General features: G+C 52.7%; 2 protein-coding genes across 2 annotated transcripts in view; both read left to right on the forward strand.

The window, feature by feature from the left end:
* Nucleotides 1-7790: 7790 nt before the first annotated feature.
* Nucleotides 7791-9780, forward strand: SLC18A3 (solute carrier family 18 member A3). The gene has a single exon (XM_027962468.2). The coding sequence runs from the start codon at nt 7816-7818 to the stop codon at nt 9388-9390; it is 1575 nt and encodes a 524-aa protein (XP_027818269.1). The 5' UTR covers nt 7791-7815; the 3' UTR covers nt 9391-9780.
* A 1575-nt stretch (nt 9781-11355) lies between these two features.
* Nucleotides 11356-22673, forward strand: part of CHAT (choline O-acetyltransferase) — a 50921-nt gene continuing 39603 nt past the window's right edge. Inside the window, exons 1-5 of the mRNA XM_027962262.3 lie at nt 11356-11568; nt 17353-17455; nt 20166-20357; nt 20972-21090; nt 22105-22158. Coding sequence (XP_027818063.2) covers nt 17390-17455; nt 20166-20357; nt 20972-21090; nt 22105-22158 — 431 coding nt within the window. The 5' untranslated portion in view covers nt 11356-11568; nt 17353-17389. The remainder of the gene's footprint in view (nt 11569-17352; nt 17456-20165; nt 20358-20971; nt 21091-22104; nt 22159-22673) is intronic.

Raw genomic sequence — 22673 nt, forward strand, 5'->3', positions numbered from 1 at the left:
ACACCTGCAAGGAACATCCTTCCGGGGTAATCCTCCACCTTCCCTCCATGCTGATTGCCAAGATTTCTCTGCCTTAAACCTACATGTCTCACCTCTGACAATGGAAGTGACTCTGACTAATCAACGCTCCCTTTTTGGATCAAGACAAGCCTCCAAAACCAAGAGAGATGACTCGCAGCCTTCATTGATCCTGGTTTTCTCAACAGAGCCAACTCAGAATATAAAATACAGAGTTTCCCTTAAATATCTTTTGCCTACCTGACTGTTCAATCAGGGGAGATTTTCAGTGAGGCTACATTGTCAATATGCCTTAAAGCCAATCCGTTTCCTGGCTTTCCCCAGGGTATATCTGGAGTATTTTTCAGGAACACTTAAGCTTTTCTCTAAGTGTCCCTCTATCCATTCCAGGCTCAACAGAATTTTGGCACAATGAGAAAGTCTATCATTTTTCAAAAGTGATAAACAGTTTTATTCTTCCACTGCACAGTCATCTCCTGGGGGTGTTGTGTACAGGTGCTAAGCACAACCCAGCCACCTCAGACTCATTCCACAAGGACCCACACCCTGGTAGAGGAAACAGACACGGGAACACATCCTCCTGATACAATATGACAGAAACAGTGATAGAAACCTAATACTGGCCCAAGGGAAGAAGAAATCAGCTTTGTTTGGAAGGTGGGACAAAGAGGCTTGATTTTGATCATAAAAGATGAGTAGGAGTCATCTAGGAAGCTAGGGAGACGTATAAATAACAACAGCATCAACTTAATTCACAAGGAATCTCAGTCCAAGAACACAAAACCCTGTGAGGCATTGTCAATGCACCCATTTTACAGATGGTGTAAGTAAGGTTTGGAGAGGTTAAACAATTTGCACAAGGTTAGAGAGTTAGGAACTTGCAGAGGAAAGACAACTCTGTACAGTTTTTTAAATGATGGAAACTAGATCCAGAGCATTTAAGTAAACAAATGGCAACCCACTCCAGTATTCTTGCCTGGAAAATCCCATGGACAATGGAGCCCAGTAGGCTAAGTCCATGGGGTCGCAAAGAGTCGGACACAACTGAGTGACTTCACTTCACTTCACTTAAGGTTAGATAGGTGATGGAATAAGGAATCAAACCAAGGCATCATATTGAGACCACAGAAGTAGATGAATTATAGAGGACCTTTCATGTCAAGCTAAATAATTTGGACTCTTTCTCATTAAGATGAAGTTGCCATGAAGGGTTTTAATTGGTGAGGCAGCTTTGCCACGCCCACTCTGATTTATCCTGCCCAGCAACTACAACTGACAATTTCTAGTAGTGAAGAAGTAGTATCAGCTATAGCCACAATGGACCTGTTCAGAATAAAGATTTATTATTTAATGAGGCTATTCTATTGAATGATGATGTTCTATTTAATCAGAACTACTACAGCTCAGGAAGGAAAAAGATGAGGAGTCTAATAGATGGGGAAGAAAAGTAACAGGAAATTTACAAAGCAGGAAAATCCAAACACTCAGTAAACGCACGGAAAGATGCCAATTAGAACAATTATACAATTAAAACAATAAGGAGCACCATTTTCACCTCCCATGAGACTGACAAAAGGGAGCAAGAAAAGAGCAACTGTTAGCAAGGGTGTTGAGGACCGTGTCCTCTGCTTTGTGAGGGTATACACTTCCACAGTCATTTTGGGGGGCAATTTGGAAATGTCTTTCAAATCTAAAAAGCACACAGATTGCTCATATCTATTTCTCTGGGGAAAGCACCTCCAATAGAAACACAAGGAGGTTCAATACAACATTGTCACATGTAGAAATTAAACAGAACCCAAATGTCCACCTAAGGAAAGAGCTGTAAACACTGGCGTATACTGTGCAGCAGCTAAGAAACTCATGCTATTTCTGTGTAGACTAAAGTGGATACATTGCTGAGTGGAAAAGGAGAGAACTCCAGAAGGATACATATATAACAGCATTTATGTAAAAATGTTTATTTAAATATAGAGGCTGTTTATATTACATTTTATATGCATTCATGGATATGTATAGAAAGGGTTTAGAAAGGGCTTGGAAAATACATATTAAAAACAGTAACAGTGGTAGTATCTGTGAGGTAATAGAACAAACCAGGGTTGGGAGCCAGAAGGAAACATTTACAATGCCCTAGTTTCTATGAGCCATCTCTACAAGCAATTTCTATTTATATACTATTTATGTGATTAATTTTCATTTTAATACATGTAGAGATGGATCAATAAACCACTGACACATCAGTTCCTATGCAAAGTCCTATGACCAGCACTCTGCTGAATGCGTCCAAAGCAAAATCTTCTTATTAGATACCCAGACTCAGATCTTGCCTTCATGTTGGGGAAGAAGTCCAACACCATGTGTGATAAATTCATGAAGAGGAGTAGAAGACACAACAGAATTCAAGGTGAGAGGAAACAGAGGTTATTCACATCAATTCAGGAATCAGGGAAGTACAAAAATGGATGAGAGGCAAAGCTGGGCATGGACCAAGAGAACATCCAGTTCAAAGTGCAGAGGTGGGAGCTCCTGTGGCCATCAGGGAAGACAGGAAGAACCGGGGCTTGGGGGAACGTGGTAGGAAGTCACAAGGCTGGGAGAAGAAGCTGGACTGTAGTCCTGGGCAGCAAGGGCCCCTGCAAGGTCTGCTGGTCCCTGAGAATGTACCAGAAACTTTACAGAGAAAAGAAGTTTGGCATCCATGCAGGAGTGAGTTGGCCAGGTTAGGAGGGAAGGGACAGGTCAGAAGGTAGCTGACTGCCCCAGTGCAGGAGAAGATATGGTGTCAGGGCCAGAAGGGGTGGTCTTGATAGAGGAAGGAGATGAACCTGAGACTCATCGGATTGGGGTGAGAACTGAGTGGAAGGGGCAGAGACAAAGGGGATTTTGAGGCTCTGCTTCCACTCAGTGACTTACAGGAAAGCAGGCCGGGGCAGCCCCCTCTCTGGGAGCTGTACGGAGGAGTTACAAGCCCCGCACATAGTGCGGGAGCTGCAACCCCTTTCTTTTCCCACTGGAGCCTAGCTATGCTGTGCACAGGCAGGTCTGGCCCGTAAGGACGGGCTGGCCAGGGGCAGGCGGGCACGTAGTCCTTCTGGCTTCCAGCCACCAGACTCACAGGCTTCCGGGAAAGGCTGACAGGGCCGCTGTGTTCCTTTGAATCTGAAAGTATGTGGCTAGGGAAGCCTAAATTAATTAAGTGATGCTGAGGCCCCGAGGCCCTCCTGAGGAAGCACACAAGGGAGGGGATAGTGAGGGCGGAGGGGATAGTGAGGGCAGGGTAAACTGCACCTCCACTCCCTGTACAGGAATCCAGAGAGCTTAGGAGCATCCCTGGAACTAAGCCGGCACTTAAGTGCTTTCTGGGAGACAAAGAAATAATAAATCAGGAGCAGGTGCCCCGCCCACACGCTGCCTCCACCATCAACCTGCTTTCCCACATCTCCTGGAACAGACATCTCCATGAAGCAACAAATGGCAAGGCCCTGAAGATGACTTGGTCCATGACCTTCTCAGAAAAGAGTCCTGGATGGATGATGCCTGCCTCCAAAGCAACACCCTCCACACATAATTCCCTCAGGCCTCCCCTGCCCCAAACACACACAGAGACACACACACACACCAAACATCACCTGGGCACAGGCGCATGATGGCTTTCCTTTCACTCTCTCCCAAGCTGCCATATTCCAGGACCCCCAAGTCCCCAACAAGCCCCACTATGGCTCTGGGACAGAGTGGAAAGGACTCTTTTTCCTAGCAGAATGAGGTCACAACTATAAACAATGGATAAAATGAGAAGAAAGATTGTCAGTAAGAAGTCACCAGTCCATACAAAGCAACAATAATTAAGCTCCCACTAAGTGTCACGCATTGAGCTAGGCCATCTCATAATCTTCATTCATCCTGGAGCAGGACAGCATGGTTGCTGAGAGCTGGATGCTGGCATAGCCTGCATTTGAATTCTGTCTTCACGACTTCTGAGCTTTCTGGCTGTGATGAATTTCTATACCTTGGTGTCCCTACCTTTTTATGAAGGTTGATTAAAAAAGATTAAATGAATTAATGTTTGTAAAATGCTTGAAACAGCGCCCTAGCACTATATAAACACATTTATGCTTCTTATAAGTAAGTTCCTTCCTTTACTCATTCCACTTATATATCAAGTACCAGATATGTACTCTGTAGCAACAGTTACTATATCTGGTTGAGAAAAAAGAGGGGGAAAATGCTTCCATTTTCTCCTACAGAACTGGATAGGAAGTTCCCTTTCGACTGCAAATTATGCTCAGATACAGGAGTCTCTGGGAAGGAATTTATCAAGAGTTCTAGCGAAGAAGCAGCCACAGGTGCAGGAAGGTGGAGCGCTGGGGCCATTCTGGGAGACTGGTTGGCGAACTGGAAAGCCAGCACCAGCACCCTGGACAGCTCCCTGCAGGCCAGGGCCAGAATGGAGCTTACTCCCTTCCTTGCCTTTTGCTGAGGCAAGGTGTCTTGGCCTCCCTGCTAACTCCTCCATCCTAGTCCTTGGGGCTGCTGATACATGGGTGGGGAGCCCTTCTAAGCTGGAAGCTGGGTGAGGGAGTTTGGTGTCCCTGGAATTTCCTTAAGGACCTTCCCTCTTCCTTCCATGGATCTTCATCTGCCCCTCTCCTTGGCGTTGCCAGGGAGAGTGTGTCTGCCTTGCACAACGAGCTGCAGAGGCGCTTTGGAAGCAGCATGAGGATCAGAAGACTGGTCCCATGGCCCCAGTTTAAATCCAGACTCTGCTGCTGGACTCTCAGGCACGTGGTCCAGCTTCGCCAAGCCCAACGTCCTCATCAATAAGACAGGCACAGTAGCACCCACACTGAACCAGGGTTGAGTAAGAGTTAAATACAATAACATACACAACACGTCTGGCACAGAGACGTGCTTAATAAGTGAGCCTGTTTCCTGCCTTAGAGGAAAGGGGGACTGGAGAATTTCGCATGAGCCCAGAGATAACTTGCCATCATGCTCAGGAATAGTCATGAATTCTATGGGCCAGGAGGGATCTGAAAGCCCTGGGAAAGTCGCCTTTCTCCAAGATTTCACTGTTCTTTAGCCATGAAACAGAAAACGCCTGCCTTAAATTTCAAGCTCCCTTTTTCAAATCACATAAAGCAAACAATATAAATAATAATTGCTCAGTAGGTTCTCCCTTTAAAAGCCTCATAATGGGAAAGTCAGAAGGAACTAGAGATCTTAAACTCAAATGAGCCAGAGAGCACGAAGCAGGTGACATATATTTGTGAAGCCAGCTGGAGAGAGACTGCAAGGAGCTGGAGAGGGTATGTATTGACTTATGGCCTTCAAATAAAATGTAAAATAATTATATCATCCAACAGAGCCCTTCTATAGCACCCATTTGGCCCTGAAGGCTGTGGCAAGTTAGGAGTCCCCAAACCCCTTACTTAACAGAGACCAAGGCTGGGGCCCAGAGAGAGGCTGTGACTTGCCCAAGGTCATCCAGAGGCGGGCCTGTATCCATCCTGGAACTTTTTCCCTCCCTCAGACCAAGGACAGTTTGGACACTTCAGAGCCAGTGTCAGCAGCTCCTTAAATGGAAGAATTTCTTCTCCTTCCCTGGGGTGAATGAAGAGATTGGGTGACAGGTGGCAAGTTCTCACCCTGGTGTGCTGGGCTCCATCACCCATCTCCATAGCTGTCTCAGGAAGAGAAGTTAGCTTTCCAGTGCCTTCTGGGCCTCCCACCAGCCTGGACAACTTAACCAGAGGGACTAGCTAGGAAGCCAGGGATACCCCCTGAGACTTTCATCTACTCTTCACAAGACCCACATCTGTAAAACGAAGGTAAAACAACACATTTTGCAGACGATAATAATAACCACAGCAAGCACTTACATTACAATGTCCCAAGCATCCTAAGCAGTAGGAACTATCATCCATTTCACAGATAAAGAAACTGAGGGACGAAGAGGGAAGTGGTTTCCCCCTTTCCCTCTAGACATCCTAAGTAGTATGTGGCAGAGCCAAGAACCATCTCAGACCGCTTTGCCTCAAGTTCTTTCCACTGCATCCTGATGTCTCCTTGGGGTGGGGAGCACCATTAGGGAAGAAGCTGAACCTAATTGTAGTTTGTTTTTGAGGCCAGAAGGATGGGAAGAATTCTCTCTGACTCTGGAAGAAAGAGACAAACTCTAATCTCAACAGCACAAATCTCCCTGCCTCCACTGCCTCAGAGCCTCTCTGCCGGGCAGTCCGCAGGCCAGAACACGGACTCCATGTGCCATCCACGGTCAACGCTGGGGACGCACGAGGCCCAGAGCACACTCAGGGCTGCTCACCGTGTGTGCTGAGAACTGGGTGTCTCAGTGGGTGTGGCCCTCTTAAGATGAGCTCCCCGCTTGAGCCCCTGCTGAGAGCAAAACTGGTGGCTCCTGCCTGGAAAGTGGCTGCGGCGCCCACGCGGGGCCTCTTACAGTTCCAAGGGTAGCCCGTGGCTGCATCACTCCCTGAGCCCACCGGGACTTGGAGGCAGCTCTAGAGATGGGCGGTGGGGGTGGGGCTGGAGCGGAGGGAGGCCTTGGTGTAGTGCGGGGCCTGGGAGGAGTTAGAACTAGGAGGGCGTGCGGAGGAGGGAAGGGAGAAGAGGCGGAGCTGGGGGACCCAGGCAGTTAAAGCGGAAGGGGGGAGCACCGGTGAGGAGAGGGTGGTGAGGAAGGCGGGAGGGTGGGCGGGCAGAGCTGATCCTGAGGACCTCGGGTGGGGACGAGGCGACTTCTCCCCTCCGTTCCCAGGTGTTCACGGTCGGGAATTCTCTGCTGTGGCATTCTCCCGAAGGGCCGGTCGGTCTGAACCCGGTCCAGCAATCTCTGAGCCTCCCTTCCCGGCTTGGAAGGGGCCGGGGGGCGGAGCCAGAGAAATGGTTGGGGGAGCCTGTCGTCGGCGCCCCTCCAGCTCCCGCCCCGCAGGCCCGCTGAGAGGACAGATGGGTGAAGCCGCGGTTCACCTCGGGGACTCCTTACCCGCCGCGCGCCGGGATGCAGCCTGAGGAGGAGCCCTGGCGCCCCTCGCTCCCCCCTCTGCCCCCTGGCCGGGGGGAGCGGTAGCTGTGCGCCCCTTTCCGCGAGGAGAGCCCGCACGCGGGCCCCACGAGTCCTGGAACCGCTGGGGCCGAAAGCCCGCTTGTCGCGCGGCGCACCCATCCCCAGGGGCTTGGCCAGGACTCTGCACAGCGAGACCCCCTCCTGGGGCTTCCAGCCTCGGTGCGTCTGGGGAGGGAGCCCCCCCCGGGCAGCGCCCCGCCCCCCGCCCCCGCCCGCCGACGCCGCATTAGCATGAGCGACGCGAGTGGCCCGGGCACCACTCGGGGGCCGAGACTCGCCGCGTCACAGCCCCGAGTGTAAAGGGAAAAAAAGAGTAGGCAGCGGAGGAGGAGGCAGGAGCCGACGCGAGGGGAGGGGAGAGCGGCGGGGCGAGCAAGCCGGCGGGCTGGCGGCAGCAGTATGCCCCTCGGCCGGCACCGGCGGCCTCTCGGCGCTGCGGGGGCGGCTCCCGGCGCGCGCGAGGCTCAGCGCGCTGAGTCTCCGGTCCCGGCCCCTGGGCCAGCCCTCCTTTCCTGACTAACCGTGAGCGCAGCGGCGGCGGGTTCGGGGCTCGGTTCCGGACAGCGGCGGCGCCTCGCCGTGTAGGGAGGGTCCCTGCCTTTTCTGGCGCGCAGGGTCCCCCGAAGTCCCGCGCCTTCGTCTCTGCACTGCAGGGCGCCCGCGCCCGACCCCGGCGGCAGCGTCCTCGGAAGAGCGGCGGGGCGGGGGTGATGGAACCGGAGGCCCCGGCGGGTCGGGCCCCGGCGGCAGCCAGCAAGCTGTCGGAGGCGGTGGGCGCGGCGCTGCAAGACCCCCGGCGGCAGCGGCGTTTGGTGCTGGTCATCGTGTGCGTGGCGCTGTTCCTGGACAATATGCTGTACATGGTCATCGTGCCCATCGTGCCCTACTACGTGCACGCGGCCGGCGAGAAGCCCACCCCGACCTCCAGCCCCACGCCGCCCACTCCGACCAATGCCAGCGCCGTCACGGGCAACACCTCGGAGCCCCCGACGGCTGATCTGCCGGCCAAGCCTATTGTGAAGCCCCGACACCCCAGGGACAACGAGGACGTGAAGATCGGGGTGCTGTTCGCCTCCAAGGCCATCCTGCAGCTGCTGGTGAACCCCCTGAGTGGGACCTTCATCGACCGCATGAGCTATGACTTGCCACTGCTTCTGGGCCTGGGCGTACTGTTCGCCTCTACGGTGATGTTTGCCTTCGCGGAGGACTACGCGACGCTCTTCGCTGCACGCAGTCTGCAGGGGCTTGGCTCGGCCTTCGCGGATACGTCTGGCATCGCCATGATTGCAGACAAGTATCCGGAGGAGCCAGAGCGCAGCCGCGCCCTGGGCTTGGCGCTGGCCTTCATCAGCTTCGGAAGCCTAGTGGCGCCGCCCTTCGGAGGGTTCCTCCACGAGTTCGCCGGAAAGTCAGCGCCCTTTCTGGTGCTCGCCGCCGTTTCGCTGTTCGACGCCCTATTGCTGCTGGTGGTGGCCAAGCCCTTCTCGGCCGCGGCGCGGGCGCGAGCCAACCTGCCAGTGGGCACGCCCATCCACCGCCTCATGCTGGACCCCTACATCGCGGTGGTGGCAGGCGCGCTCACCACCTGCAACATCCCCCTCGCCTTTCTGGAGCCCACCATCGCCACGTGGATGGAACGCACGATGGCAGCGTCCGAGTGGGAGGCAGGCATAGCCTGGCTGCCGGCCTTCGTGCCGCACGTGCTGGGCGTCTACCTCACCGTGCGACTGGCGGCGCGCTACCCCCACCTGCAGTGGCTGTATGGCGCCTTTGGGCTGGCGGTGATCGGCGCCAGCTCGTGCCTGGTGCCTGCCTGCCGCTCCTTCGCGCCGCTAGTGATCTCGCTCTGCGGCCTGTGCTTCGGCATTGCGCTGGTGGACACCGCGCTGCTGCCCACGCTCGCCTTTCTTGTGGACGTGCGCCACGTCTCGGTCTATGGCAGCGTCTACGCCATCGCCGACATCTCCTACTGCGTGGCCTATGCGCTTGGGCCCATCGTGGCGGGCCACATCGTGCACTCGCTTGGCTTTGCACAGCTTAGCCTTGGCATGGGCCTGGCCAACCTGCTCTACGCGCCCGTCCTGCTGCTGCTGCGCAACGTGGGCCTCCTGAAGCGCTCGCGCTCGGAGAGGGACGTGCTGCTGGACGAGCCGCCGCAGGGTCTGTATGACGCTGTGCGCCTGCGGGAGCGCCCCATGTCCGACCGGGGCGCCGCACCTCGCAGCCCGCCCGGCCCCTTGGACGCCTGCGAGGAGGGCGACTACGACTACTACACCCGCAGCTAGCGGCCCTGCTCCTCCTCTAGGCCCCCTCCTACTCCCCAACCCACCCCCCACCGCGGGTCAAGGGGGCTCCTCGGCGGCAGCCCGTTCTCAGGGCTTGCCACCTCCAGCGAGCACCCAGCCCCTCGGCTGTCTCTATTTCCCCGGCCCAAGTCCCCTCTCTAGAATCCCTTCTGTGTCCTCCTTTCTTTCCTCCAACCCGGCGTGGAGCATCTAGGCACGTGAAAGCTGACGTGCTTCGGGAAAAGATGAAGAGGCGCGCTGGCCGCCACCTCGGGTCTCCCCGATGTAGAGCCGAGCCTCTGCCTGTCCTCCTTCGTTCCTTCCAGTGCCAACTGGGCCCGCTGCACCACGGTGCCTCCGGGCCGACTCAATAAACTATATCTGTGCGAGGCCGAGTCTCTTTACTGATGGGGGTGGGCGGCCGGGCAAGGGACCTGGGGAGAACGGGAGGGTGGGCTGTGCCTCCAGCCCCAATCCTGGTCTCAGTCCAGCGGGCATGCAGGAAGCCCGTGGCTCTTTTGCAACCGGGAAAAGGAGATACGGAAGAAGCCAACCCAACAAGGGCTCTCACGCACGAACACTCTGGTGCACACGCCGCCCTCAGCCCGCCGCAGCCCCTCCCCAACCCAAGCCCAGCGCTGCGCTCCAGGGCGCCGCCCCGGGGAGCCAGAGGAGCCGCTCCCTCCGGGTGCGCTGGTCCCGCCCCTTAAGGACACACCCTGAATCAGCCACAGAGCTCTGCACTAAGGCGCTCACGCCGGTCTTCCCTTGAGACTGGCAGCCTGTCCCGTCCAGGCTCCAAGAGAGAATGGGCCCGAGCTGTTACGTGCAGCGGAAGAAAAATCGGCCGTGTGTTTAAGGGCTCGGTATCTGGAAACTGTGCGTGGTGTGTGTGTGTGTGTGTGTGTGTGTGTGTGTGTGTGTGTGTGCCCTAGAGAGCTAGACTCCATCCTACGAGGAATACGGGGAACAGTTGTCGGTGTGTCAACTGGTCCTGGCTGTGCAGACTTGAGTCAGGGCTGGAGAGGATGCGAGTGTGTGCGCTGATACCAACCTCCACCCTCCCTGGCCCTGAGTAGAAGAAGCAGCCCCCTGGGCTGTCAGAAAGTCTCCCCACCTTGAGTGTGGGTCCCCAGAGTCCCAGACTAGCATGTGTGCAGCTTTCCCGGCCCCGCCGCCTGCTGAAGGCCACAGAGTCCCCGGATTCCGCCGTGGAGAGGCTGCCGCGCTGGGGGTATGCCTGCGTGTCCGACAACGTCTGTGGGGGTCTGCACGCCTGGTGTGCGCACGTGTGTTCTAAGTCTGCGTGTCCAGCTCTGCGCGTGTTTGAGCAGGGTCTGTCTTTGTGGGTCTGCTCTGTGTGCCTGCGGTGTAAAGATCTGTAGGGGAGGGGGCACGCTTTGTCTAGGAGAAATGTCTGCCTCTGACTGCGTGTCTCTGAGCATCCCCAGGTGTGTATCGGCCGTATTCCTTATAGTACCAGCCAGGATCAGTGGGAATAGAAAGGGGAGGACCTGCAGCGATAGACAGATTCATTCGTAGTCCTACTAATGTTATTATCACTATTATATCCTAAAAGGAGTTGTAATAAGGTTTGAACCTGCCCTAGACGGTGGGGAGGGCACAGGTTTACCCAGACTCACCCCTCCCCAGAGTTCTGCAGAGTCAGCCCGCCACTGCTAGGATACAGGGGATGGGGGAGCGAGGGAACTGGGAAGGCTGAGCTGAGGGCGATGGGCACCGGCGGAGACTTGTTTGGACCCCTCTTCTGGGGCCCGGATTCTGGTGCCTTTCTGAAAGCTCTATCCGGGAGGCCGTCAGAGCGCGGGATTGGGGTCTGGGAGGTGGGAGCCCGGAAGGCGGGAGGAGGGGGGAGGACGCAAGATGGAGAGGGAGGGAGGCAGGGGTGGGGCTGGGGGAGGGAGGAAAAGGGAGAAAGGGGAGGGAGGAGGCACCGGGTGAAAGCGGGGAGGGGACTGGCGCGGCCGGCTAGCTCGCAGCCAGTCGCGAGGCCTGCGGACCCGGCGACGTCGGAGGCTCTACCACGGACCCAGGCGGCAGCCCCCACCCCCGCACGGCTGACGCGCCCCGGAATCCCTTCCGGCTCACATTCTAGCCCCTAGTCCTGCTGGGTGCGGCGAGGCGGCGGCAGAGAGGAGGAGAGCAGGAGGAGAGCAGGTGAGCAGGGCTGGGCTCCGGGAGCACGGAGCGGGGAGCGGGAGCGCGGAGCGGGAGCGGGGAGCTGGGCTTACGATCAGAGGGAGGCTCGGTCCAGGGACTGTGCGCGGGGGAGAGACCCCCAGAACCTGCGGAGTTCCCGCAGTCCCCAGGGCAGCCGCCGTCGGGGAAAACCAGGAGGATGCGGGGTTCCCTGGCTCTGGTGTTTCCCCCCTCAGGGTGGGGACAGGAGGACAGGGGGCTAGACGACGATGTCGAATTTAACATGTTGTGCAAGTGAGCTGCAAGTTAAGTTTTATTTGAGGTAAAATGAAGGCTGCAGTAAGACAGCACCTCAGAAAGCTCTGAGACGCTGTTCCAAAGAGGCGCTGGGGAAGGCCAGTATATACGTGATTTTGGTGAAGGGAGAATACATGCAATCGAGCACATATTTTTCCAGAGGGTTTCTGCTAGTCTGGGGAAGCTTCCTGCCAGTCACCAGGTCAGTCTTCACGTGAACGACTGTAGCAGACCCATGAAATCAGCTCCTGAAAACATTTCATCTGCAGACCTGTGGCGCCGGGCCCCCCACCCCCATTTCTGCTCTCCACCCTGAACTCCTTTCAGGGGGTGTTGAAGGTCAGCAGCCGCAGCAGCACTTGATTTAATCTTCGTGGAGGTGGATGGCAAGTGCCAGTGTGAAGTTAACAGGGCCCCCGCATGGTTATAAGTTCAACAAGACTTTGGGAGACCTTTCAAGACCATTTTGTCCCACAGTGCTAGGAAGGCCTATTTCTAAGTCTGGCGAAGATTTCCCTTAAAAGCCACTTAATGCGCAGCTACTGGACTGGGTTTATCAACAGTAACCAAAGGGCTCTGGACCAACCTGTCTTACTCAATCTGTTATGGTCGAGGAAAAATTCCCTCTTGTTATGTCTTCCCATATCTAGAGTTATGTTATTGCAACCACTGATTGCATATAGAGCTATATGTTTGATCAACTGCTTCAGATCACCTAGTCATCATTATATTTATTGGAGGCTCAGTGACACATTTGGTAACGCGAGAAACAATAATCTTGTAATACAGGCAAAGTACAAATACCATAGCTAGCAGCGTTATTAAAGTCGTGAGCAAGAATTAAGCCAAGAACTTCCGTTAGGTGCAGTCCAGTATATCCTCAGGTCAATTAACTTAGTCTATTCTATTCCAGTCTTTATCTTTCAAGGATGTTATATATTGGCACTATCCATAAGGCTCTTACCTGATTTTCTAGTTACTAGGCTGGTTATCCTTAGTATAATTTAATTGTTCCCAAGATAAAGGTTCCTCTTAAATCTTAAATGACCACAGCCTGGTGTTAACCACATAAATCCATCCCATAATTGTGGAAGGTTTTATTCCTTGGCTGAATCTGTGCTTGTTTCTCTGATTGATCTTGAGTAACTTAGAGGAAAATTCATATTTATGGCCAGTACCAGAGCAGGTTTTATTAATTGACTAGGTGAGAGGATCCCACCTAGTAATATCAAGAGTAGCCTGAATGGGACTGAACTTTCTTTCTCTAAAATAAATTTTTTTAAGGCTCGTCCAATTAGAGCTTTGGAGTAGAGAAATCCACCAAGTAATCTAAAAGTACTAGACACAGATAATTGGCCCCAACCCAACAATTAGACTGATTAAAAAAAAAAAAAAACAAACCTAGCATAGGATTGTGTCCATGATAGAAAACATTTGGTCCATACGCAAAGGTCGAAGAAGTCAAGAAAACATTATAAATGATCAAACAAATCAGTCCTGCATCTTGGGTAAGCTGTCTACTTTTGATGCTGTCTTCTTCTCATCCTGGTATAAGTATTTGAACATTTGAACATTGTTTTAAGGTGAGTTTGAGGTCAGCAGTCCTCTCTATAGACCAGTCTGGTGTAGGGGACTTTGGAAGTGGGAAGTAACCCAAGGGTCAGTTCACCTTAAGATTCACCATACATGAGCTACTTAAAGAGTACCTGATAAAAAGTCCTTCCATCCAGGCTGGAGAAGGTACTTTAAAGTATGTCTTGTCCCGTATATATATAACATGTATTGTATATATATGTATATAAAGTGTCCAGTTTATATAATCCCCACGATCATATGGAGCATCTGATCTTCATCCAAAGATTACTGAGATAAGCTTCAGAAACAAAACTTAGAGTCTTCTTTTAATAAATCAGTTAAACTTTACATTAGTATGGCATAAAGGCAAGGGACTATGTGGGATGTGAGTCAGTAAATACAGACCTCCATTTACAAAACTGGGATTTAATATTCATTGAAATGTAATCTTTTTATCTCTAAAATTACCCTCATTTCTACCACATATATTCAAATTAAGACTAATCTGTTGCAAAAAAAGTCTGATCTCAAAAAAAACTTGGCCTGATATTTAGATAACTATAATTGATCAAAATTTTTTGCATTGTTGAAACTTTTATAAGGAGTCTCAGACTGAACTTTAAAAAAAAAAAAAAACAAACCACCACTCCAGGCTAGGAAAGTCATGGCAAATGTTTATCACATGTTTCACATTACAGATCCAGGTGAACTTTTCCCTTAGCAAGCTCCCCCAAATACCTTGAGATTTTTGTACCTGTTGGTGAGGTAGCTTTCCTAATTTATCTGATAAAGTTGCTGGAAACGTAAGAGTTTACAATCTCTGGAGGGAGCAGATAGAGCAAAAAGATACATGTTTCAATTCTGCTTACAAAAGTATAATTTACCAAATTACTCTAAGTCCTAATTGGTTTGAGGGGAAGATTTTCCTTACACCTGGAAAATGCAGATTCAGATTTGTAATTTTGCAGACAGAAACCGTAAGCATCCTAGCCATATTCAACAGTTCACTTATCCTGATGTAACTAATTTTTGTTAACAGGTTGTGAAGCTGTCAGGTTTCTCTTTGGGGTTTCCAGTTTCTCACCTAGTTCAGCATTATAGTCTGAAAGCCAGAAACTTGTATTTATTCCAAGGTTCTTTCTGTTAATCCTTTTGAAGAGGCAGCATTTTGCAAAGGCACCAGAATGAAATCATAACTGTCAGTAATGACAGCAGGCTTAAGAAGGCACGTTTAGAGTCTGATTACGTGCAATTGACACAGAAAGTTGGGTACTGCTCTGACAGACAGCGCTTTAAGAGAAGAACCAGAATTAGGACTGGTGACGTTTTACCAGAACAGATCAGATTTTAGGAAAGCTGTATACTTTCTAGACTACTTTCATTAGTAACAGTCGCCATACAATATGACCTAAGAATGTTTATTAGCCATTCGACAATGCTTCCCATGTAATTTGACAGACCAAATGAACACAGTTAGTTTAGTATCTCTCTTTGGGATGTTTCAGGGGCCCTTTGAAGCATCCCAAAGTTAGAGAGAGGTCAAAAAGACTTCATTAGAATTTGATTTAGGAAGTTTGGTCAATAAATATCAAGAGTTTAGAAAACTCAGGCAAATGGGGTCATAGGTCACTTGAGAAACAATAATTACTCACTTAGCCAAAGTTACAATAGAAGATCCCTTAAGAGGTAAAGAAACTTAAAATCTGTTATTAGAGGCAGTTCAACATCTTAAGAAAAATCGTTCCATACACAAAATTCAGGGGAGAGTCAGCCCTGAATTTTCTCAGGGTCCACTTGCCACAAACCTTCCTAATTTTATGTAGCCATCACTTAATTTGCTCATCCCAAACCTGTGGGTCAGACCCAATTCCTTTTCCCTTAATGAAATGCAACTCCATTTCTCCTGCCTTCTTCCCTGAAAACTCACGTCCACTCTCCTTAAGCAACCATGGACTGTCCTTTATATTAGCATTCTATAGGTTGGTGAGCATGAATACCAGTCATAATTTCTGAGCATATTTGCTTTCTTATAGAGACAGTCTCAGGATGGCACCAAACATATTCGTTATTAGTCCAAACATCTTTCGTTTCTCTGTAAGAGGAAGACAGTATTCAGTAATTAATGTTTTAGCGTCTTATTTTATTTGGGAGTGAACTAGCTGTTCAACAAACTTCCATCACTTAATTTAGCACAACTCTAAAATTTCAAGGTGTTGACTGTCTGGAGGGACTAAAATAGATAGACATTCCTAAAGCATAATTATTAAGAGAGTTTATCAAAAGCTCTTATCCAATTTACATTATCTTGTCTTAAAAGTTTCTTCACATTGAGTTATTTTCCTTGCTGACAAATGTGTAACAGATATAATAGGATCTTATTTAGCTTATATTAAATCTTGGCACAATGAAGGTATTATACTGATTATTATATTGATGACTCTTAAGACATGTCTATATTAGTTAGATCAACTAACTGAAGCATGAATACTAGGTACTAATTTAATATTGAATATTTCCCAGTTCACGTGAAGCTGAAATTCATTTAATTTTTCTTATATTCAGAACTGTTTGATTTATAAGCACTTACTCTTCTTTAGGCCGAGAGCTCATTACAAATTACCTTCTGCAATATTATCCAGAGACAAAGACACATACTGAGACAGTAGGCTTTTGCTGCAAGAAGAGGCATTGGCTTCACTGTCTATAGGGCCCTCACCAATCTGACCTTGCCCTCCTCACCCTCTCAAAATTCCCACGGCACTAGGGTTGACTCGCCCTTGAATGTTGCGGCTTCTGCCTTGCAGTGCGTAGCCACAGGCCTATGCTCCAGGGCGCTCACTGGTCTAAGGCCCTCCTGGTCCCCAGTATGGTGGCATGGGACCCACAAGGACTCTACCTTCTCTGCCCAGTGCTGCCAGGCAAGCCCTGGCTCCTCCACCCCGGGCCAGAATTATCTGTCTTTCTGGATGCGCTGTCTTTGAGTTAACTGTGCCTTGCACCCAACACCCCCTCCGCCACCTTGCCTGCCTGAGGGTAGAATGGGCTAAGCCTTAGATCTAGGCTCTTGGGAGATAATAGGGGATGGATGATTGGAAGCCACGGGTGGGAGCTCATGGTGATTCAAACTTATGCTTAGGGGTAGAGGTTGGGCCCCACTAGCCTTAAAAACAAGCTTTTGCCCCTCTTGGCCTGGCTGACTTCTACTGCACCCTCACAATCAATCCATCTCTTCCTAGGCCTGGTCAGGTGGCCCCTAGGGCCTGGGCTGCCCAGCTTCCCTGTACCGTCCCCCGCAGCATTCTCACGCCACCTACACTGGGAGCCAGCAGCCTCGAGACTGCCTGTCACAACCCATCCAGCAGGGTCCTCCCTGCCTCGGCCACAGGCCAGTCTGCGATCAGCCCAGAGACTTAGAGGACCTTGTGTCCATTCATGGGCCTGAGCATTCCTTGCGCTCAGCCACCCAACATTGATTTTACTTCCTGCCAGGCACAGGCTAGGGCCCAGAGGTGAGGAACTGAGCATGACAGATGCAGTCTCAGCTGGAGAAGCTCGCAGTCAGTGGGAAAGAGAGGCTTTAGCCTGCGCAGCGCAGGCCGAGGCAGCACGAGGGCTCTGCCAGCGGCCCCTATGCATTTGGAGTCGGTTTGCCCAGCCCGGCTGCCTTCCGTGCTGCTCTGGGCTGGTAGGTCGAGGCTGGATGACCGCAGTCTTGTGGAGCAGGGGCCAGCCGGAGACTCACTTCAGGACCCACCCCCTCCTGTTTGCAGCTGCAGAGAGGATGCTGTGGTCAGGGGGACTGGTGATCCCAGGCGCAGGGAACCCTTCTGATCAGAACAGGGGCAGGGTGACAGGCTGTGGGAGGTGAAGGGTGCTGTGGCAGGTCTAGGTGGCTGTTGTGTTGATGTCTGTCTGCTTCTTGGTCCCCAGGTCCACACCTCTGTGTCCACAATCAGAAGTCACCAAGATGCCCATCTGTGAAAAAGCTCCCCCGAAGAAGGCAGCAAAAAGTCCGGGCAGTGAGGAGGAGCCTGTAAGTGATGTTTCGAGCCCCCTCTCTCATCCCTGCTCCCCATCCCCAAGCCCTTGTTCCAGAACAGTACTAAGTGGGGCTGGCCTCCGAATGTTGCCTGGCCCCTAGCCCTGTGCTCTCCTGGGCATGAATGCCAGCTGTAACCCTGCCTCTAGTTTGCTGAGGAGCCTGGGAGGGCCTGGTGGAGCTGGGAGTGTCTTCAGGGAATACCGAGGGAATGCTGACAGCTACACTTTCTAACCCCCAAAGCCAGGGAGAGTCCTTGGTCTGGGCCCGGTACTCTCTTTTCTCCCAGAGCCTCCCCCTCTGCAAGTTCTGCTTCCAGTGGCTTTGAGCCCAGTGGGATTGCCTGAGGATGAGCCTGAATTCTCTGCTCTAAGCCTTGCCACATCGCAGCCCCCGGAGCCTGAAGGCTCCAACTTCCCCACCAGCTTGAGACACTGCCGTCCTTCCCTGGGCAGGCATCCTCCTTCCGTATCATACTCGCCTTCCAAAGTGAGTGTGCCACAGCTGTCTTCTTGACACCTCTTTACCCCAACCTGCACCCCAGGGCTTCATTTGAAAACTTGATCAGAACTTTCTGGCTTCTCTCTGTGAAGTTGCTCACCACGTTGTCTAGATAAACAGTCTGACAAACCCTTCTGTTGTTGTCTTTCCCTTTGGACTGCGGCTGCCTTGAGAGCAGGCTCTGTCTCCCCATTGTCTCTTGAGCTCAGCCCAGGACCTGGCTCATATAAATTGCCCAGAAATGTTTATTGACCTAAGATCCCAGGACCCAAATTCGTACAAGCCCCTGTCTCTGTACCCAGGCAAAGTCAGAAATCCATGAGAGTCTGCGAAGAACCCTGAGGGGCTGAGACATTTCAGCAGAGAGTTCCTGCTTCATTCCTTCTTCCGCATCACTGATCCCCCATGACCCAGGCGGAGTCCCTGTCACAGCCCTGAAGAAGCGTGGCTCCAACCAGACCTGCAGTCACTCTTGGACAAGTCACCAGCTGGACTGGGCTTTCTGTACACGTTTCCCCACTCACCCACCACGCAGATCCCCAAGACCCCAGGAGAGAGAAGAGGGTAGGGAGGCTGGACCTGGCTCTCTGGGAGTGGGCTGGGCCACCTAGAATGCTGCCCAGACCCATCCTCGAGTGTTCCCCAGGGCAGCCCTCCTCCCTCCCGCTAGGGCAGTGAGCTCTGGAGGAGCAGGCTCAGACAGGCGGGTCCCCTTCTCTCATCCGGGCATGCGCTCCAGCTCACTCACTCTCCAGGGGCAGGGAGCTCGCTTCAGTCCCTGCAGCAGGGCAGGGCACAGGCAAATACTCAGGGGACCCGCTTCACCCCACAGCCCGGCTGGGGTAGAAAACTCACTCCCTTTACCGCCCCACCAAGGAGAAAGCCCTGAAAGAAGGCTGTCCGCTTTTTGCCGGCTTTGTAAAGTTTAGTGAGTAATATGAAAAATCCTGGCTTCTCATTGTGACCAGCTAAGTGAGGGAGAAGAAGGATGGATGGAAAAGGAAGCAAAAATGAGAAAGACCGAGTGGGAAGGAGCGGGAGGGGCGGGGGGCGGGGGGTGGATTATTTCAGGTGCTGACTCTGCCATTGAACGGCCGGATGACTTTGGAATAGTCTCTTCACTCTTGGGCCCTCAGTTTCCTCGCCTGAAAACTGGACAAAAATTCCTGCCCAGGCTAAGCCACAGCCCTGTTGAACACACAAGATCCCGCAGTGATAGAGCTTGTTAACTGGGAAACTCACATCAGGAGGACGTGGGTGGGGAATTCCTCTGAGATTCTCGAGATGCTTTGGGACCCCAGGAGCTATGGGTTTTCTCTCAGCAATCCTTTGGGAGGTGTAAGGATGGTCCCATCATGACGCTTTATGATGTGCCTATTTGGGGCCAGTTGTTTCTCTTATTTACCTGTGCCCCTCTCAGCTAGGGATTGTTGTTTAAGTCTATGGATAAGGAAGCTGAAGCTTGGAGAGATTAAGAGTGGAAGAACTTAATCGTCCCCCATCCCTGTCCCACATGGAGCTAAATGCCCCTCCCTGGGTTTCATAACAGGGAGGGATTTAATAAGGAGTACACGAGTCAGCCTCCCATATCATGAATATCGGAGTATCTTGCAGAATTCTGGTCATTAGGGCAGGCAGTGAACTAACTATTCCTCTCTCCATCTTTCACCTGTCCAAACCCCTCCATTAGAGTCACACCCTTTGGGTCCAGAGATCAGTTGGATTGTGGAGCCCCAGCTGCGAACAGCTCCTAAACTAAGAGTGACCAGCAGTCAGTATCAGTAACAGATCGTAGACTCATTCTTAATGGTTTATAAGCACTTTCACATCCATGATCACTTTGATCTTATAAGAAGTAGAGTTTCTTACTTCCGTTTTACAGGGGAGGAAGCTGAGGCACTGAGGTGGGGGTGACTTGCCAGAGGTCACACGGATGGGCCGCAGTTTGTTCTGTCTGGGATCGGCATCAAAGTCTTTTCCTCTGCACTTGGTCCCCTGCTTGGGGCAGGGCTGAGGTGTGGGACAAAGCAAACAGGTGCCTCCTCAGTTCACAGCTCTGCTGAACTGAGCTCTAGAAACAGACACGTCCCAGGGTAGGGAACAGGGATGGGACAGATGGAGGCAGACCCAGGGGATCAATCTGGGGACAGGCAGGGCCCACACATAAGGACAGGCACAAGAGCCTGCGAACCTTGTCTTCCAGGGGCTGCCCAAACTCCCTGTGCCCCCGCTGCAGCAGACCCTGGCCACCTACCTGCGGTGCGTGCAGCACCTGGTGCCCCAGGAGCAGTTCAGGAGGAGCCAGGCCATCGTGAAGCAGTTTGGGGCCCCTGGCGGCCTCGGCGAGACCCTGCAGCAGAAGCTGCTGGAACGGCAGGAGAAGACTGCCAACTGGGTAAGAGCTGCTGGGGCAGCAGACGAGGAGCCCCTGGAGCAAAGGGCAGAAGCTAGATGAGAAGACGGAGGGGTTTGGATAGAGGGCAGGCAGGCGACAAAGACGGGGCAGAGGGAGGGACAGGCATGGGGGAGAACCAGAGGGGTAGTGAGGGGCAAGGGTGAGAGGCTGAGAGGGGACAGATGCAGATGGAGATGGGGTCATGGGGAGAGACAGGGTACAGAGATGGCAGGCAGATGGGGGCAGGTGAGTAATAGGGTTGGGAGCAGTCGGGGGTAGCATGAAGTCAGGGGAGAGGGATGAAAGGCAGGAATGAGACACTCGTAGGATTGGGCAAGGGACACGGATGTAGCGGCCCTCACGCAGGATGAACAGTGAGATGGAAGAAAGGGGAAGCATTGGGTGGAGCTGAGGGGCAGGCGGGTGGCTCAGGGAGCCACAAGCTCCAGCCCGTAACTGGGGCTTAGTGTATGCTTGTGGAATGGATGAATGAAACAAAGTACACGATCTCGTGAAGGGTCCCCGTCTCGCTTCCGGGATGCCAAGGTGGGGGTGACGTGTTCCCCAGGCGGGGTGTGTGCAGCCACTGCGGGTAACGGCACCCTCCTTGGCAGGTGTCCGAGTACTGGCTGAACGACATGTATCTCAACAATCGCCTGGCCCTGCCTGTCAACTCCAGCCCAGCTGTGATCTTTGCCCGGCAGCACTTCCAAGACACCAATGACCAGTTAAGGTGAGGACACCGGGCTCCCGGGCTTATAGCTTGGGAGTCTGCCTGGAGGAGGGGGCCTGGCCGCACCCACAGGAAGGAGAGGCTGAAGCTCGTGCCTTGGCTGAGCTTTCTGAGGCCAAATGGCCCTGAGACAGTGGCCATCCAGGCCAAGGGGTCAGAGGAAGGGTAGGTGAGGGGCACGTGGGTAACAAACACAAGGTCTTCCTCAGGTATATCTATTTGGGGTGGAGTGGGGTGGGGTGGGGAGGTCATGGGCCCCAGGTGCCCCCACGGCAGTCAGGCCTGGCTGAGGTCCTGGGAGGAAACCTGCAGCCTCTGATCCCACTGGTGCTTGAAGTTGGGGCTTGCCACTGGGATGCGCGGCCCCAGGCTGATTCAGAGGCCTGTGCTCCCTGCAGCCCCCAGCTCTGAGCAGAGGCTCCCGGGGAGTGGGAATGGCTCCTTCCCGCCAGCCGCCACCAGAGTCTCTGCCATCTGCTGCAATTTCAGAGCTCACTGAGCCGCTGGAACGGCCTCTGGGTGCGCTGATGACTGCAACAGAGGGGCCATTTATGCAGGAGAGGAGCAGGGCGGAGGGTCTCTAAGAGCCAAACCCAGGTCTCTGGCCTCAAGACCAAAATGTGGCGCAGCGTGAGGACAGTTCAGAGGGAGGAAATAAAAACGAGGCAGGGTCCACCTTGGCCTCTGATCCAGGCTGGAAGACCCCCGCCCCTCCTTCTTCAGCCAGCCCAATCAACCTGCTGGCTGGAGGGGGAGGGGGTGGGCAGCCTTCCCCCTTCCCCTACGGCTGGGCATTCCCTGGGCAGAGAAGTATGTGGACTTCTGGGTGCAGTTCCCAAAACTGCATTGAAGGGGGGTGTTTTCCTCCTGATGCAATTAAGCCAGGCTCTTCGTCCATGGGTAGTTAAGATGATAGGGTCCAATGGGAAGGTTTTCTGGTGCCTTTTTCTGCGGACAGCACCTCCCAGAAGCCTTGGGAGAGAGGAGAGACTTAGGCCTCATCTCTCTCTGCAGGTTTGCCGCCAACCTCATCTCCGGTGTGCTCAGCTACAAGGCCCTGCTGGACAGGTAGGACTGAGCCCCACCTGGGAAGGGTAGTGCCCTGTTCATCTGTCTGCCTAGCCAAGGAGCTACGAACATTGGAGTACATGTGTCTTTTTCAATTACAATTTTCTCAGAGTATATGCCCAGTAGTGGTATTGCTGGGTCGTGTGATAGCTCTTTATCCCTAGTTTTTAAGCAAATCCCCACACTGCTCTCCACAGTGGCTGTATCAATTTACATTCCCACCAGCAGTGCAAGAGGGCTTCCTTTTCTCCACATCCCCTCCAGCATTTATTGTTTGCCGATTTTTTTCACTTTTCAAATTGATGCTGGAAAGATGAAGGGAAATAAGGCCCCATCCCCGTCTTCAAAAGGTTCTCAGACTCTCTAGCGAAACAGGCACATGAACAGCACCAAATGCAGCTGTGTGCATCCTCTCTGAGCCGCTCACTCCAGTATCTGGCCCCTGACATCCCCACTGGGGCGCCTCCTAGTCACTGCAAGCTGAGCCGTCCCCCGTGGGCTCTTGGGCCCCCTCC

Source organism: Ovis aries, chromosome 25 (genome assembly GCF_016772045.2).
Source record: "Ovis aries strain OAR_USU_Benz2616 breed Rambouillet chromosome 25, ARS-UI_Ramb_v3.0, whole genome shotgun sequence".
NCBI lineage: Eukaryota > Metazoa > Chordata > Mammalia > Artiodactyla > Bovidae > Ovis > Ovis aries.

Bases quoted from the DNA above. Each gene is read 5' to 3' on its own strand.
- SLC18A3 (XM_027962468.2), top strand. From the start codon at position 7,816: ATGGAACCGGAGGCCCCGGCGGGTCGGGCCCCGGCGGCAGCCAGCAAG.